The 13,927-nt window shown below is 49.6% G+C and overlaps 1 protein-coding gene across 1 annotated transcript in view; it reads right to left on the bottom strand.

The window, feature by feature from the left end:
- The window catches only part of LOC142256577 (class I histocompatibility antigen, F10 alpha chain-like), a 139,329-nt gene that overhangs the window by 66,938 nt on the left and 58,464 nt on the right, over positions 1 to 13,927 (bottom strand). Inside the window, exon 3 of the mRNA XM_075328334.1 lies at positions 8,471 to 8,749. Within this exon, the coding sequence (XP_075184449.1) occupies positions 8,471 to 8,749 (279 nt within the window). The remainder of the gene's footprint in view (positions 1 to 8,470; positions 8,750 to 13,927) is intronic.

Raw genomic sequence — 13,927 nt, 5'->3', positions numbered from 1 at the left:
GGGACTAGGAAGAGATTTGAGTAGAAACCTCTGAACCGTTCCCGGGCGGGAACCGGTACAATTACTCCGTTGGCCTGCAAGGATGCCACGGCCTGAGAGAAGGCGGCGGCCTTGGAGCAGGGGGGAGTGGACAGAAAAAATCTGTTTGGCGGGCTGGAAGAGAATTATATCCTGTAACCGTGGGAGATATCCCGCACCCACTGATCGGAGACGTGTTGAAACCACACGTCGCCAAAGTGGGAGAGCCTGCCACCGACTAAGGACGTTGCTGGCGCGGCCAAATAGTCAAGAGGAGGCTGCCTTAGTGGCAGCGGCTCCTCCGTTCTTCTGAGGGCGCGGCTTCGTGCGCCAGCTAGGTTTTCGATCCTTGGCTGAGTTAGTGGACGAGGCTGAGGGCTTAGAGGATGACCAGTTAGAGGAACGAAACCTCGACTGGTTCCTGCCCTAGACAGGTTTCCTGGTTTTAGTTTGTGGCAAGGAAGTACTCTTCCCGCCAGTAGCTTCCTTAATAATTTCATCCAGTTGTTCACCGAACAGCCGGGACCCAGCAAAAGGGAGCCCAGCAAGGTACTTCTTGGAAGAAGCATCTGCTTTCCACTCTCGAAGCCACAAGATCCTGTGGATCACGAGGGAATTAGCGGAAGCCACCGCCGTGCGGTGAGAAGCCTCCAGAATGGCAGACATGGCATAGGATGAAAAAGCCGAAGCCTGGGAAGTTAAGGCAACCATTTCGGGCAAAGAGTCCCTGGTGAGGGAATGCATCTCCGCCAGAGAAGCAGAGACGGCCTTAAGAGCCCACACTGCTGCAAAAGACGGGGAGAACGAGGCCCCTGCCGCTTCATATACAGATTTGGCCAGCAGGTCAACCTGGCGGTCAGTGGAATCCTTAAGTGAGGTGCCATCCGCCACAGATACAACTGTCCGGGCTGAGATTCTAGACACCGGAGGATCTACCTTAGGTGAATGAGCCCACTCCTTGACCACCTCTGGTGGAAAGGGAAAACTGTCATCAGAACTACGCTTTGGAAAGCGTTTGTCAGGACAGGCCCTGGGCTTGGTCACAGTGGCCTGAAAACTGGAGTGGTTAAAAAACATACTCCTTGCTCTCTTAGGTGAGGTAAACTGGTGTTTTTCTACCAGAGAGGATTGTTCCTCTGACACTGGTGGATTGAGGTCCAGTACGGAATTAATGGACGCAATCAAATCACTAACATCCGCATCACCTTCGGTGAGATCAATGGGGTACATAGAGGTATCCTCCTCGCCCTGCGATTCAGCTCGTGAATCAGAGCCGTGGGACGAGGAAGGATAAGAGTCCCTGCGTCTCCGTTTAGGAGGACGGGGTCTGGGAACAGATGAAAAATCCCCTGTGAGCTCTGCAGAGCGTGCCGGAGCAGCAGAGGCGCCCTGAGAAGGGGGCTGATGCATGGTCAGCAGAGTCCGGGATAGCTGTCCAATGGAGTCGGCAAAGGACTGGGAAATAGCATTAGAAAACGATGCTACCCAAGCCGGGGGTTCAGCCACCGGGGCCGGGGCAGCCGGAGGGACCCCTGGGGAGACTCCAGGCTGAGGCACCACCATGTTAGAGCAGGCATCACAATGTGGATATGTGCTCGGTTCAGGCAGTATGAGCTGACATGCAGTGCATATAGAATAAAGCTTTGCAGCCTTGCTCCTAGTGAGAGACATGCTGCTGAGGTGGAGGTTCTGCAGTAAAGAACACACTCCTTCAGAATTACCCCCAGAGAGTGTATAAGAGTCCACAACCAGACCGTTCTGTGTGCCCTCCGGATGCCACAGCTTGGACCCCCAGACAGGTTGCAGAGCTGCAGCAGTCAGCGCCGATCAGCGTGTGAACGCTGAGAAAATGGCGCCGGAGTGAGGAGGGGGGGCGGGGTTTGGTCCAAGAGCGGGAACCGGAGGGCCAAGGAGGAATACAGGGGAGGGAAACATCTCAGGGAGGAGTGTCCTCCCCTGTGCTGAACGGCCGGTGGGCGGCGCCGCACTGTTCCCCTGCATGACTGACATGCAGGGGCAGTGAAAACGAAAGTAGGCCGCAGCCGAAGCCGGGGCCTAAATTTCTCCATGCGGCCGACAAGCAGGCACCCTCGGCGCGGTTCTCAGGAGAAAACCAGAGAACCGGCCGGAAAACACAGGAAAGTTAAATAACACACTCTCCCCACAATAAATGTACAAGGGACCCCTCAATAACGTCTCAATACTTAGCTTATGAGACGCAGGGCCAGGTCCCTGAGGGATGAGCACTCCGTCCGGCAGGGTCCTGAAAGGGCTGCGGATGGAGACCGGTCTCCTGCAAAGCAGTGAGAACCGTGATGGCTCCCACTTCAAACCAGAGCCCGAGGGATGGTGAAGGAGTGCGGCATGTGAAGGCTCCAGCCTTGTAAAATCAACCTTAACAGCACCGCCGACACAGTGGGGTGAGAAGGGACATGCCGGGAGTCCAGCTTGGACCCGCTTTTCTTCCAATTCTTTAAAATCAAAAATCAGATGAGAATGCATGTGTGTGTGACCTCCTGAACACAAAGCATTGAACTGGCTGGATATGGTCATCCAGGGGGTGTATATGCTCGGAGGGAGGAGCTACACTTTTTAGTGTAGTACTTTGTGTGTCCTCCGGAGGCAGAAGCTATACACCCATGGTCTGGGTCTCCCATAAGGAACGATGAAGAAAGGTCAGATTGCCCTCATTATTTATCGGCCAGCGAGGGCCCCCTGAACCTTTGGGCCCCGATGCTGCAGGACCGGTATGGTATGTTTGCCACTGTAATGTACTGAAAAACAGGAAAAAAATTCTAAGTGGAGCTATGTCGCAAACGAAAAAATTGCGATTCCACTATAATTTTTCTTGAACTTACTGCATTCATTACACAGTAGAAATTACCTGACAATATAATTCTTCGGGTTAAGCGGGCTTTACACACTGCGAAATCGGTCCAGATATCGCTAGTGTGGGTACCCGCCCCCATCTGTTGTGCGACACGGGCAAATCGCTGCCCGTGGCGCACAACATCGCCCAGACCTGTCACACATACTTACCTGTCCGGCGACGTCGCTGTGACCGGCGAACCGCCTCCTTTCTAAGGGGGCGGTCCGTGCGGCATCACAGCAACGTCACTGCAGCGTCACTGAACCGCCTCCCAATAGCAGCGGAGATGAGCGGGACGTAACATCCCGCCCACCTCCTTCCTTCCTCATTGCGGCCGGGAGGCAGGTGAGGAGAGGTTCCTCGTTCCTGCGGTGTCACACGGAGCGATGTGTGCTGCCGCAGGAACGAGGAACAAATTCGTTACTGCTGCAGTAACGATTTTTGAGAATGGACCCCCATGTCACCGATGAGCGATTTTGCACGTTTTTGCAACGATGCAAAATCGCTCATCGGTGTCACACGCAACGGCATCGCTAATGCGGCCAGATGTGCGTCACCAATTCCGTGACCTCAACGACTTAGCATTAGCGATGTCGTAGCGTGTAAAGCCCCCTTTAGTGTGATTACAGCAATCCCAAACATGCACAGCTTTAGTTTTAAATGATAAAATTTTTTGGGGGGAAATACATTAAAGAAAAAATGTGTTGTTTGAGTCGCCATTTCCGAAACCTGTAATGTGTTCATGTTTCGGCTGCTGATGATGTGAGGGGCCGGTATTTGTGTAGAGCTGATATTTATTACTGACACCGTCTTGGGGCTGATACGACATTTTCATCGCTTCTTGCTTTATCCCTCAATGTTGCAGCAGCTGAAAAAATGCAACTTTTGAGTTTTGAATATAATTTTTTCATTACAGTGTTTACTGGTTGGTTTAATTAATTTTATAATTTTTATAGGTTGGAAGTTGATGAATGTGGAGATAATCCTCAGCTGGTGGCTTTTTATTTATTTTTAATATTCAAAAATAACTTTTTTCCCCTATTTTGAAAGTTGGTTTTTTTTGTTTTTTTTTACTATATTTTGTATTTCTTTTGGAAGACCTGAACCTGTGGTCGGCTGATCACTTGTACAATACACTGCAGCACCGCAGCATTGCTGTATATAGGAGGAATCTCTATCTCTGATGAAGCTCAGCCACAGGCCGGTCTTCATAGGATGAAAGTCCTGATGAAGACCGGCAGAGACCTCAGCGAGACCCCTGACTGCCAGGCACTCTGTGATTGTCTCTTGGGTGATGATGGATGAATATCGCAGCCATCATTTGCCGGGAATGGGGCGGCTCAGTTCCTGAGAGCCAAACAAAAATATTGAGCCAACACTGGATGTACTGGTATGTCTAATACTGATAAGGGGTTAAATAAACCTATCACCTCTCCTGACAGGTCTATTTTAGCAAAGCCTTCTATTTCCCATTAAAGAGAACCAACCATCAGGATTTTCTATACTGGCGCTCTCATGCGGATTCTATACATACCTTTTACCTGTGACTGCAGAAGCGCATGCGCCGCCCTCTCATAGGCCACAAAACAATAAGATGATGTCTCACTGTCTTCACAAAGATGGCACCGGAGATAAGAGACATGTGCAGGCGCCAACTCTGACACCATCTTAGTGAAGAGATCTAGTAAATCTGTGATATACTGTAATTAGCATAAATAACAGAGACAGGGGGAGGAAGGATGGGAGGGGAGGAAAGACATCAGTCAGACAGGGGAGGGAATAACTATCAAAACCCGACCCACCTATTAGATATTCTTGAGGAGATGAGGGCAAAATGTGACAAATAATTATAACATAAAATACAGACTACACCCTATTAATTGATATAGAAACAAGAGGACTATGGGAATAGTAGTCACGAGGTCATAGGATGACCAATTCAAAATGACAACAGTCACTACCTTTTTGCAAAAATATAACAAATATTTTATTAGTATAATAAATAGCAAAAAAGTGACATAACACAATGACAACAGCATTAGACAAAGATCAGGCTTCAACAAGGAGATGTCACTGACACAAAAGAACCAGGAGTCCACCGTTCATTGGGGAGGCAGAATCACCCAAATAATAGGTGGGACATGGCCAGAGAAAACAACGGATAATGGACCCAGATAAACCCAATGATCCGAGATGCGCACACCTGTTATAGTGTGCACCAAAAGGGATCAACATACATAGGGGATCCAATACCCGGAGGGTCAGACCATGTACCACACCACAATTATAGCAGGGACAAGTATTAATCAAAATGCATCACATTAACATACAAAAGTCCCTGTGCTGCACTCACCCATAATGAGGAAGGTGGAACCCGAGTAAAACGTGCCCCGACGCGCACGTTTCGATGTCTTCTTCGGGGGGCCGTGGTGTACTGTCACATAGAGGAACTGCGTTTAAATATACCGCTCCCCTGTCCAGCCGGGCAGCGATTGGTCGCGTGCGGGGTGGGACTCCGGCAGTGGGCCGCGTCATAGGGCATTCCCGGATCTGACGCGGGCGCTTCCTGTGTCGTCACACAGAGCGCACGCGTCACTCCGTAACGGAAGCCGGCCGACGCGAGCATGCCCGGAGTCACAGCGCGCACGCGCTCCACAGCCGCGGCCATTAGAAGAATGGGCAAGGAAGAGGGCAAAAGAGACGGCGGTATGTATGTGCGTCCGAAACCATAAATCCTGATATTTGGGGACTAAATATAGAAAGAGAGACAATCCCCTCTTACATTACCCCAAAAACCATATACATACACGGGCAATACCATAACATCCGCTGAGACCAACGAATACAATCATTAAGTCCCCCAGGTGTCATAGTGCCCAAAATGACAATCCTCTGCATTCAAGGCGCGACAATGCCTGCTGGTAATTGCCGTCCCTCGAACCCAGATGTAGTTTGTCGATAGCCTTCACTCTAAAAGATGCCGGATTACAATCGTGATGCGTCTTATAATGTCGAGGGATGGTACGAAGAGAGTTCAAATCCTCAACATCCTTTGCCGCCACAATGTCTCTGACATGTTCGCGTGTACGCACCCGAAATTGTCGGGTTGTCAAACCGACATACAGCAGATTGCATCCGCATTTTGCCAGATAGATTACATGATCGGTGTTACACGAGATGTAATGCCTAATTGTGAACTCTTTTGTACCATCTGCTGACAAAAAAGAGCAGGCCCTATCAATATTTTTGCAGGCGATACACGAACCACAGGGAAAACAACCCCATCTTGGTTTCCCGATGTTAAATGGAAGGACATCACGATGCACATAGTGGCTGTGCACCAAGATATCTCGCAGATTCCTACCCCTCCTTGCCGTCATGAGGGGATGATCAGAGAGAGCCTTCGCCAAAGAAGGTTCCGTTTTCAAAACAGACCAATGTTTGTCAAGAATGCGTCTTATCTCACCCCACTGGTTATTGAAAGTGGATATGAACCGTATTGGTCCAATGCTAGGCTCCGTTTTATTGGGTACAGACAAAAGTTGGTGTCTAGGAGTGGCTCTGGCCCTGGAATGGGCTCGTTTCACATTCCGAGCACTGTATCCCCTGTCCCTGAACCGCTGGGACAGATCTCCGGACTGTGTAGCAAAGGACTCATTAGAAGAGCATATCCTCCTAATCCTCAAAAACTGTCCCACAGGGATTGCCCTAATGGTTGAGGACAGGTGGGAGGATGATGCATGTAATAGACTGTTCACCGACGTCTCCTTCCGAAAAACGTCAGTCTGAACAGACCTATCAGATTGAATAGAGATGTTAATATCCAAAAAGTCCATGGACTCCGAATCACTCCTGAAGGTCATCCTGACATTACGATCATTGGAATTCAAAGTAGAAATAAAAGAAGATAATTCAAGGTCGGTTCCCCCCCAGATGATGAAAACGTCATCGATGTATCTTAGCCAGCACTGCAAATGGGAGGCGGCGCAGGCGCCGTCGCCGAAAATCTCCCTCTCCCAATAGCCGAGAAAGAGATTTGCGTACGACGGCGCGCACGCCGCGCCCATTGCAGTGCCACGCTTCTGGAGGAAGAACCGATCCTTGAAAAGAAAAAAATTCCGTGTCAGGATGAACTCCAGGAGTTCGAGGACCAAATCCTGCATAGACGTCTCCCAGCGGCTCATTCGCAGGAAAAACTTGGTTGCCAACAGCCCATCCTTGTGCTGGATACAGGAATAGAGGGACTCCACATCAGCTGCCACCAAGATAGAACCATGATCAAGATACAATCCGTCAATCCGCCTCAGGACGTCCGACGTATCTCTGACATAGGAGGGGAGCGTTTCAACCAATGGGTGCAGATAGTATTCAATGAATTTACAAATTGGGTCGCATAGCCCTCCTATGCCAGAGACAATAGGACGCCCTGGGGGACAACTGGGGTTCTTATGTATCTTGGGCAGCAAATAAAAAGTTGGAGTTACTGGAAATTTGATGTGGAGCCCCTCATACACTCTTTTGGTAATAATTCCCCGGGACAGAGCCATATCCAGAACACCAACCAATTCACCATAAATTCACCAGTGGGGTTGTAAGACAATGAGATATATGCATCCTGGTTTCTCAACTGTTTAAAGGCTTCCCGCTCATACATCTGGACTGGCCAGATGACCACGTTCCCGCCTTTGTCCGCAGGTTTGATTACAATCCCCTCCATGGATTTCAATTCGCTTAAAGCGTTTCTCTGTTTCATGGAGAGGTTGTGATGGTGACCTGTGATGGTGTCTCCTTGTTGAAGCCTGATCTTTGTCTAATGCTGTTGTCATTGTGTTATGTCACTTTTTTGCTATTTATTATACTAATAAAATATTTCTTATATTTTTGCAAAAAGGTAGTGACTGTTGTCATTTTGAATTGGTCATCCTATGACCTATTAGATATTCTGCAGCACCTATCAATCAAATAACAGTGCATTTCACAAGCTTTACTTGCCTGTATGTTAGAAACTATACGTCCGATCTCACCACTAAAGGTATGTATAGAATCAGCCTGATAGCGCCAGTATAGCACCGGCTTTAGTTTATAAGGAAATCCTGGTGATTGGCGTGCTTTAAATAACAATTCTGGAGCATCTTTTCTTATTACTCTGCATTGTGCAGTTCCTCTGTTATTCCTCCTGGAAATGTATAAATACATGGAGCAGACCTGCTGTGTCCCTGCACAATATGGCCCTGTCAGCACCGAATGGACAATCTCAGTCTATGCAAGACGCTGCCAACTAGTAACACTGAGCTGTCAGAGAATCACACATGGCTAGAAGGAAAAACAGGAGAGCGGAAATGTAAGAAAAGAGGGATTTATAGAATAAACATCAGGAGGCGGCGGAGGCTTATTACCTGTATGGGGAGTATTCATTGTGAGGGCCCAGGACAGCGGGAACTACAGGTACAGCCCGGGTCACACATAGATCACCGATACAAATATCACTCACATCATACCGCGCACATCACTCATATACATTACACATATCACAGATGTGACAGGACTGAGCACAGGCAGTGGAGCTGTGATGATGGTGCTCACCTCTCCTCTCCAGATCTTCTCTCCCGTTCTCCACATGTTTCTTCAGAAACTTAATACATTCAATCTTCAGATAATTCTTGTGTCTCTCCCCCACTTGTACCTCTGGACTGTTCCATTTCTGTGCGGTAATTTGAGCCTCGGCCATGGTGGGGAGAAATGTCCATGTCTGTGTGTCCAGGGCCATGAACTCTCTCCCATCATATCCGAACTGCACGTACCCTGTGATGCTGCCGTCATCTCTCAGCTCACAGCCGTGCATCACCTGGAGAATATGGAAACCTGCAGACAACACAGGAACATGTTACACAGTATAAATGTCATGTATATACAGAGATCTGTACAGTGTATGTGTGCGATGTGCATTGTGCAATATACATGTAGTGTGTGCAGGTGTATTATGGTAGATGCTAGAGCATATGGGCTCCTTCCAGGTATGTCGTCATTTCAACACGCCCCTATCACATGACATAACACATGATAGGGGCGTGTTCTAAATGCAGCCCTACATTTCCAGACGGAAAATAAACATTATTTTTCTAAGTCCACGTGGTCCTGGAGTTGTCTGGGGCGAAAACATAGCCAAACACACCCCCCAAGCCGGTCACGTCCACACATTCCAGGCCCAACCGTTGTATTATATAAATGTGCTGAGCTGGGGACAGAGGGGTATATGCCCCCAGGCTGGTCCCCCTGCAGCTGTTTAGGGTCGCCAGTTGGGAATGTACCCAAGTGTGGCATCTCGGCAGAATCACAACGTACGTATTATACTACACCCCTATATACACCTGTATTATACTACACCACTACACCCCTATATACTACACCACTATATACTACACCCCCCCTATATATCACACCTGTAAAACTACATTCCCATATACTAAACCACTGCACCCCAAATATTTGTCAACAGTTAACCCCCCCGCCCGCCCGCCCCCCATTGTCCCCGCAGGTTACTAGTAACCACTCACCTCTCTCTTCTTACTGTCCCTCCTCAGGCACCTCCGTACGAGCCCTCCGCTGAGCGGCTTCTTTCACATGCCCAGGCTGCGCCGACGCTGTATTCCTAGGAGCCCCCGCCGCTGCTTCTTCCCTCCGTACAGGCTCCGCCGCTGCAGCTTCTCCTGCTGGGTGGGAACTTTTCAAATGACACACACACACGCGCGCGCGCGCGTACTGACGATATCAGGGCGCGCGCATGTGTCACAGAGAAAGGTGTCGGACAGGGAACAGAGGAGAGATTCCTGCGTTTCGCTGCCTACACTGACTGTGCGGAGCTGCAGGATCTTTCCTCTGTTCCCTGTCCGGCACGCAGCGTGTGATGAGGGCAATCTGACCACGGGCCTCCCGGAGCCTGGAGCTCCGGACAACAGGTCAGATTGCCCTCATAACTGACCGGCCAGCAAAGACGCCCTGAGCCAGGTGGGCCGGTCACAGAGAGTAGGCGGGCCGGATGTGGCCCGCGGGCCGCCCCTTGCCCAGGTCTGCAGTAGACAATGAATCCAGCGCTGATTAGCCACACATTAACCAGTCAGTGCCCGGCTGATTTCTGCTGTAGCCCTTGAGCTCAGCTGATGCCTCCATCTTACATGTGCAGCATATGTCCAGTGTGTGAGTGCTGTGTGCTTGCCGCATCCGGGGTTTTCGTGCCGTGTCTAGGGTGTGAATGCCGCGTCCGTGGGTGTGCGTACCGTGTATGGGGTGTGAGCATACCTTCCAACAGAACAGAAAGTTGGATAATGTATGCGGGGCACGTAGCAGCAAATTTTGACCACGCCCCTAGCCACACCCATTTGGCAGTGATGCCTCAGACTGCTCTTTCATTCATAGTCACAGCAGCCAGAACTTTCTCATTAAGGCTGAGCGGACCTGGACTGTAAAAGTCCGTATCCGCGCGGTTGCAAAGATGCCCATGTGCCGGACCCAGGCCCGGGATTCCAGGTGCATGATCCGGATTCGGCTTTGGGGAAAGTAAAGCGAAAATAAAGAAAACAATACTTACTTGCTGTCATGGTGGCAAACTGCTTCCAGGTCTCGCATTAATTTCCTGTTCTGCGCAATAGGCTCATCGCATACACACAGCATTCCGTGCTATCCCTGCTCACCGGCCGTCCTGTCGTCTGTAATTAGTTGCAGTCAGACGCGCCCCCAACTTATGACAGCATCTAACTGCAGTCATCTCTCATCGCGGGTCAGTCATTGCACTCACAGCTGGTGGTTGTGTTCTATGGCTGCTCACTGTGAGATGTAGCAGAGCTGAAAGCGGCGTGGGATCTCGTGTGGATTACGCCGCACCTGCACTGTGTTGGTGGGTAATAAAGTGGTGAAGGAGGGTGCGTTTTGTATTGTATTCCAAATAAAGGATTTTTTTTCTCTGTATTTATTAACTTTCATTTACAGGTTAGTAATGCAGGTAACTCATAGACGCCTGTGCCAGCACAAACCTAGGTTTTAGTAGCAGCTGTGCGCTGTTATTAACCCCTTCTATTACCCTGAATGCCACCGCACCAGGGAAACGGGAAGAGTCGGTAAAGCACCGAGATTGTCACACTAAATGGATGCGGCAATACTGGGCAGCTGCGGGCTGAGAATACTAGCCCCCAGCTGGCTTTATCTTGGCTAGGTATCAAAATTGGCTGTCCCCGCATGTGGGGTTTTTATTTTAAGTAACAAAAAAAAAAATGCAAATTTGGTGTTGAAATCTGATGCAGACAATATCAGCACCAAATGTGCACCTACTGGCACAAAGCTGTGGCACAAAATGTGTAAAAAAAAAAAACGCCTTTTGTTTTCTTTTTTTGCCAGAGGTGTACATTGGGTGCAGTAATATGGTGTACAAATTTCAGCACCAAATTTGCATCCCTTGGGCCAAAAATGCAAAAAAAACACCCCCAAAACAAACAATTTTCTGCCAGGAGGTGGAAATTTGGTGCTGAAATCTGGTGCAGACAATTTCTGCACAAAATGTCTACCTTCTGGCACAAAATTCGCCAAAAACATGCGTAAAAAATGGTTTTTTTGCATGGAGGTGTAGATTGGGTGCAGGAATATGGTGTAAAAATGTCAGCACCAAATCTGCATCTCTTAGCCAAAAAAACCTTTGATTTTCTGCTAGGAGATGCAGGTCTGTGAACTCAGTGACCTCCACTTGAGGACAGGTTACCTGCGATCACAGGTGAAGGACCGTGGGAACCTACAGCTGTGACCGCAAATGACCTGAGTGACGTCACTGCTCCTTGCGCAGCTAATTCATTCTCTGGAGCTCACTGCGATCGGTCGTGCTTTATGGCGGCTCACTGTGATATTCAGATGTAGCAGAGCTGAATATCCGTGGCACCTCGTGTGGATTACATCAGACCTAGAGGGGTGTTTGGGGTTAACAAAGTGGTGAAGGAGGTGGTTTTTTGTATTTTCTTCCAAACAAGGATTTTTTTGGTGTCCGTGTTTAACTTTCACTTATAGATTAGTGATGCAGGCATCTGATAGACGCCTGGGGCATCTTTAATCTAGGGTTTAGTAGCAGCTGTGCGCTGTTACCCCTCATTACCCCGATTGCCACCGCACCAGGGAATTGGGAAGAGCCGGTAAAGCGCCAAGATTGTCACATCTAATGGATGTGGCAATACCGGGCGGATGCAGGCTGAGAATACCAGCCCTCAGCCGGCTTTTATCTTGGCTGGGTATCAAAATTGGGGGGGACTGCACATCGTTTTTTTAAATATTAATTATTTAAATAATAATAATAAAAATTCTGCATGTGGTTTCTCCTAGGCTGGAATCACACTTGCGAGGGACTTGCATCATCCGGCACAGCCGCACACTCTCTTTTGACAAAAGCGGGTCGGCAGCATGTGTTTCTGTGTAACTGAACGCACCTGTCAGAGTGTGCAGCTGCCGGGTGATGTGATGCGAGTCCCTCGCACGTGTGACTCCAGCTTTATTTTGATACACAGCCATGATAAAGTCTGACAGCTGGGGGCTGCAGCCGTGGGCTTTATCTGTGCTGGTATCAGAATATGGGGGATCCTGCGCCAATTGTTTTATTTATTTATTGTTATATCACCATACTGACCCCACCGGCTGTTCCAGCGCCTCTGATTGGTTGCAGTCAGTTGACACACTGCCACTCAGGGTGGAGGCGCGTTTAACTGCAACCAATTACCGTATTTTTCGGACTATAAGACGCACCGGACTATAAGACGCACCCTGGTTTTAGAGGAGGAAAATAGGAAAATAAAATTTTAACCAAAAAATATGGTCATGACACACTGTTATGGGGCGAGGATCTGCTGCTGACACTGTTATGGGGGTAATGTCCCCAAATTCTCTACTAAGGTACCCCATCCTGATAAGGATCCTCCTGCCTTGTATATGATCCTGGTCATATACCCCCCATCCTGCTAATATACCCCCCATCCATCCTGCTCATGATATACCCCCATCCATCCTGCTCATGATATGCCCCTATCCATCCTGCTCATGATATGCCCCCATCCATCCTGCTCATGAAATGCCCCCATCCATCCTGCTCATGATATACCCCCATCCATCCTGCTCATGATATACCCCCATCCATCCTGCTCATGATATACCCCCCATCCATCCTGCTCATGAAATACCCCCATCCATCCTGCTCATGATATACCCCCCATCCATCCTGCTCATGAAATACCCCCATCCATCCTGCTCATGATATACCCCCATCCTGGTAAATGGCATGTATCCTGTGGCACAGGAAAAAAAAAATAAACGTTTATACTTACCCTTCCTCACTCCCTGAAGCACCGATCTCTGTTTCAGCTGCAGCGCCGCTGTGTGGAGCCGTCACCGTTGCCTGCAGCATCGCGTCTTCCTGTCTGTGCCGGCGGTAAGCTGATTGATTCTGGTGGATACTAGCGGCGCGCACAGCGATGACGTCATCGCGGTGCGTGCCGCTAGTGTCCAGATCAGCTGACCGCCGGCACAGACAGGAAGACGCGATGCTGCAGGGGGGCGGCTCCACACACGGTGACGGGTGAGTACACTGATTCACTGCACCCCGCGCTGATAATGATGCACGGGGGGCAGTGAATACAGCCGCACATGATCACTCCAGGCTGTAGTTGCCAGGGGTGATCACGGCCGGCTGCTAATTATGCACGCACCCCCCACCTGTCAGCGCCGGTTTCGCTCAGAGATGATGGGCGGGAGGATGGGCGTGCATATGTAATGAGCGGGCCCACGTGGTCACGGCAGGCTGCTACAGCCTGCTCATGCCGCCGATGACCCGCTCCACCGTGGCACCCTCATTCCCCGCAGCCTTATAGTCAGACCATAAGACACACCCCCCACTTTCCCCCAACATTTGGGGGGAAAAAAGTGCGTCTTATGGTCCGAAAAATACGGTACATGCGCCGATGGGCAGGCAAAGCAGTCAATATTCAATTGTCGGCTCCAGAAGGGACCCGGAAGGAGTTT

This window comes from Anomaloglossus baeobatrachus, chromosome 1 (genome assembly GCF_048569485.1).
Source record: "Anomaloglossus baeobatrachus isolate aAnoBae1 chromosome 1, aAnoBae1.hap1, whole genome shotgun sequence".
NCBI lineage: Eukaryota > Metazoa > Chordata > Amphibia > Anura > Aromobatidae > Anomaloglossus > Anomaloglossus baeobatrachus.
Note: the sequence above shows the minus strand (reverse complement) of the source record. Positions and strands in the feature narration are given on the sequence as shown.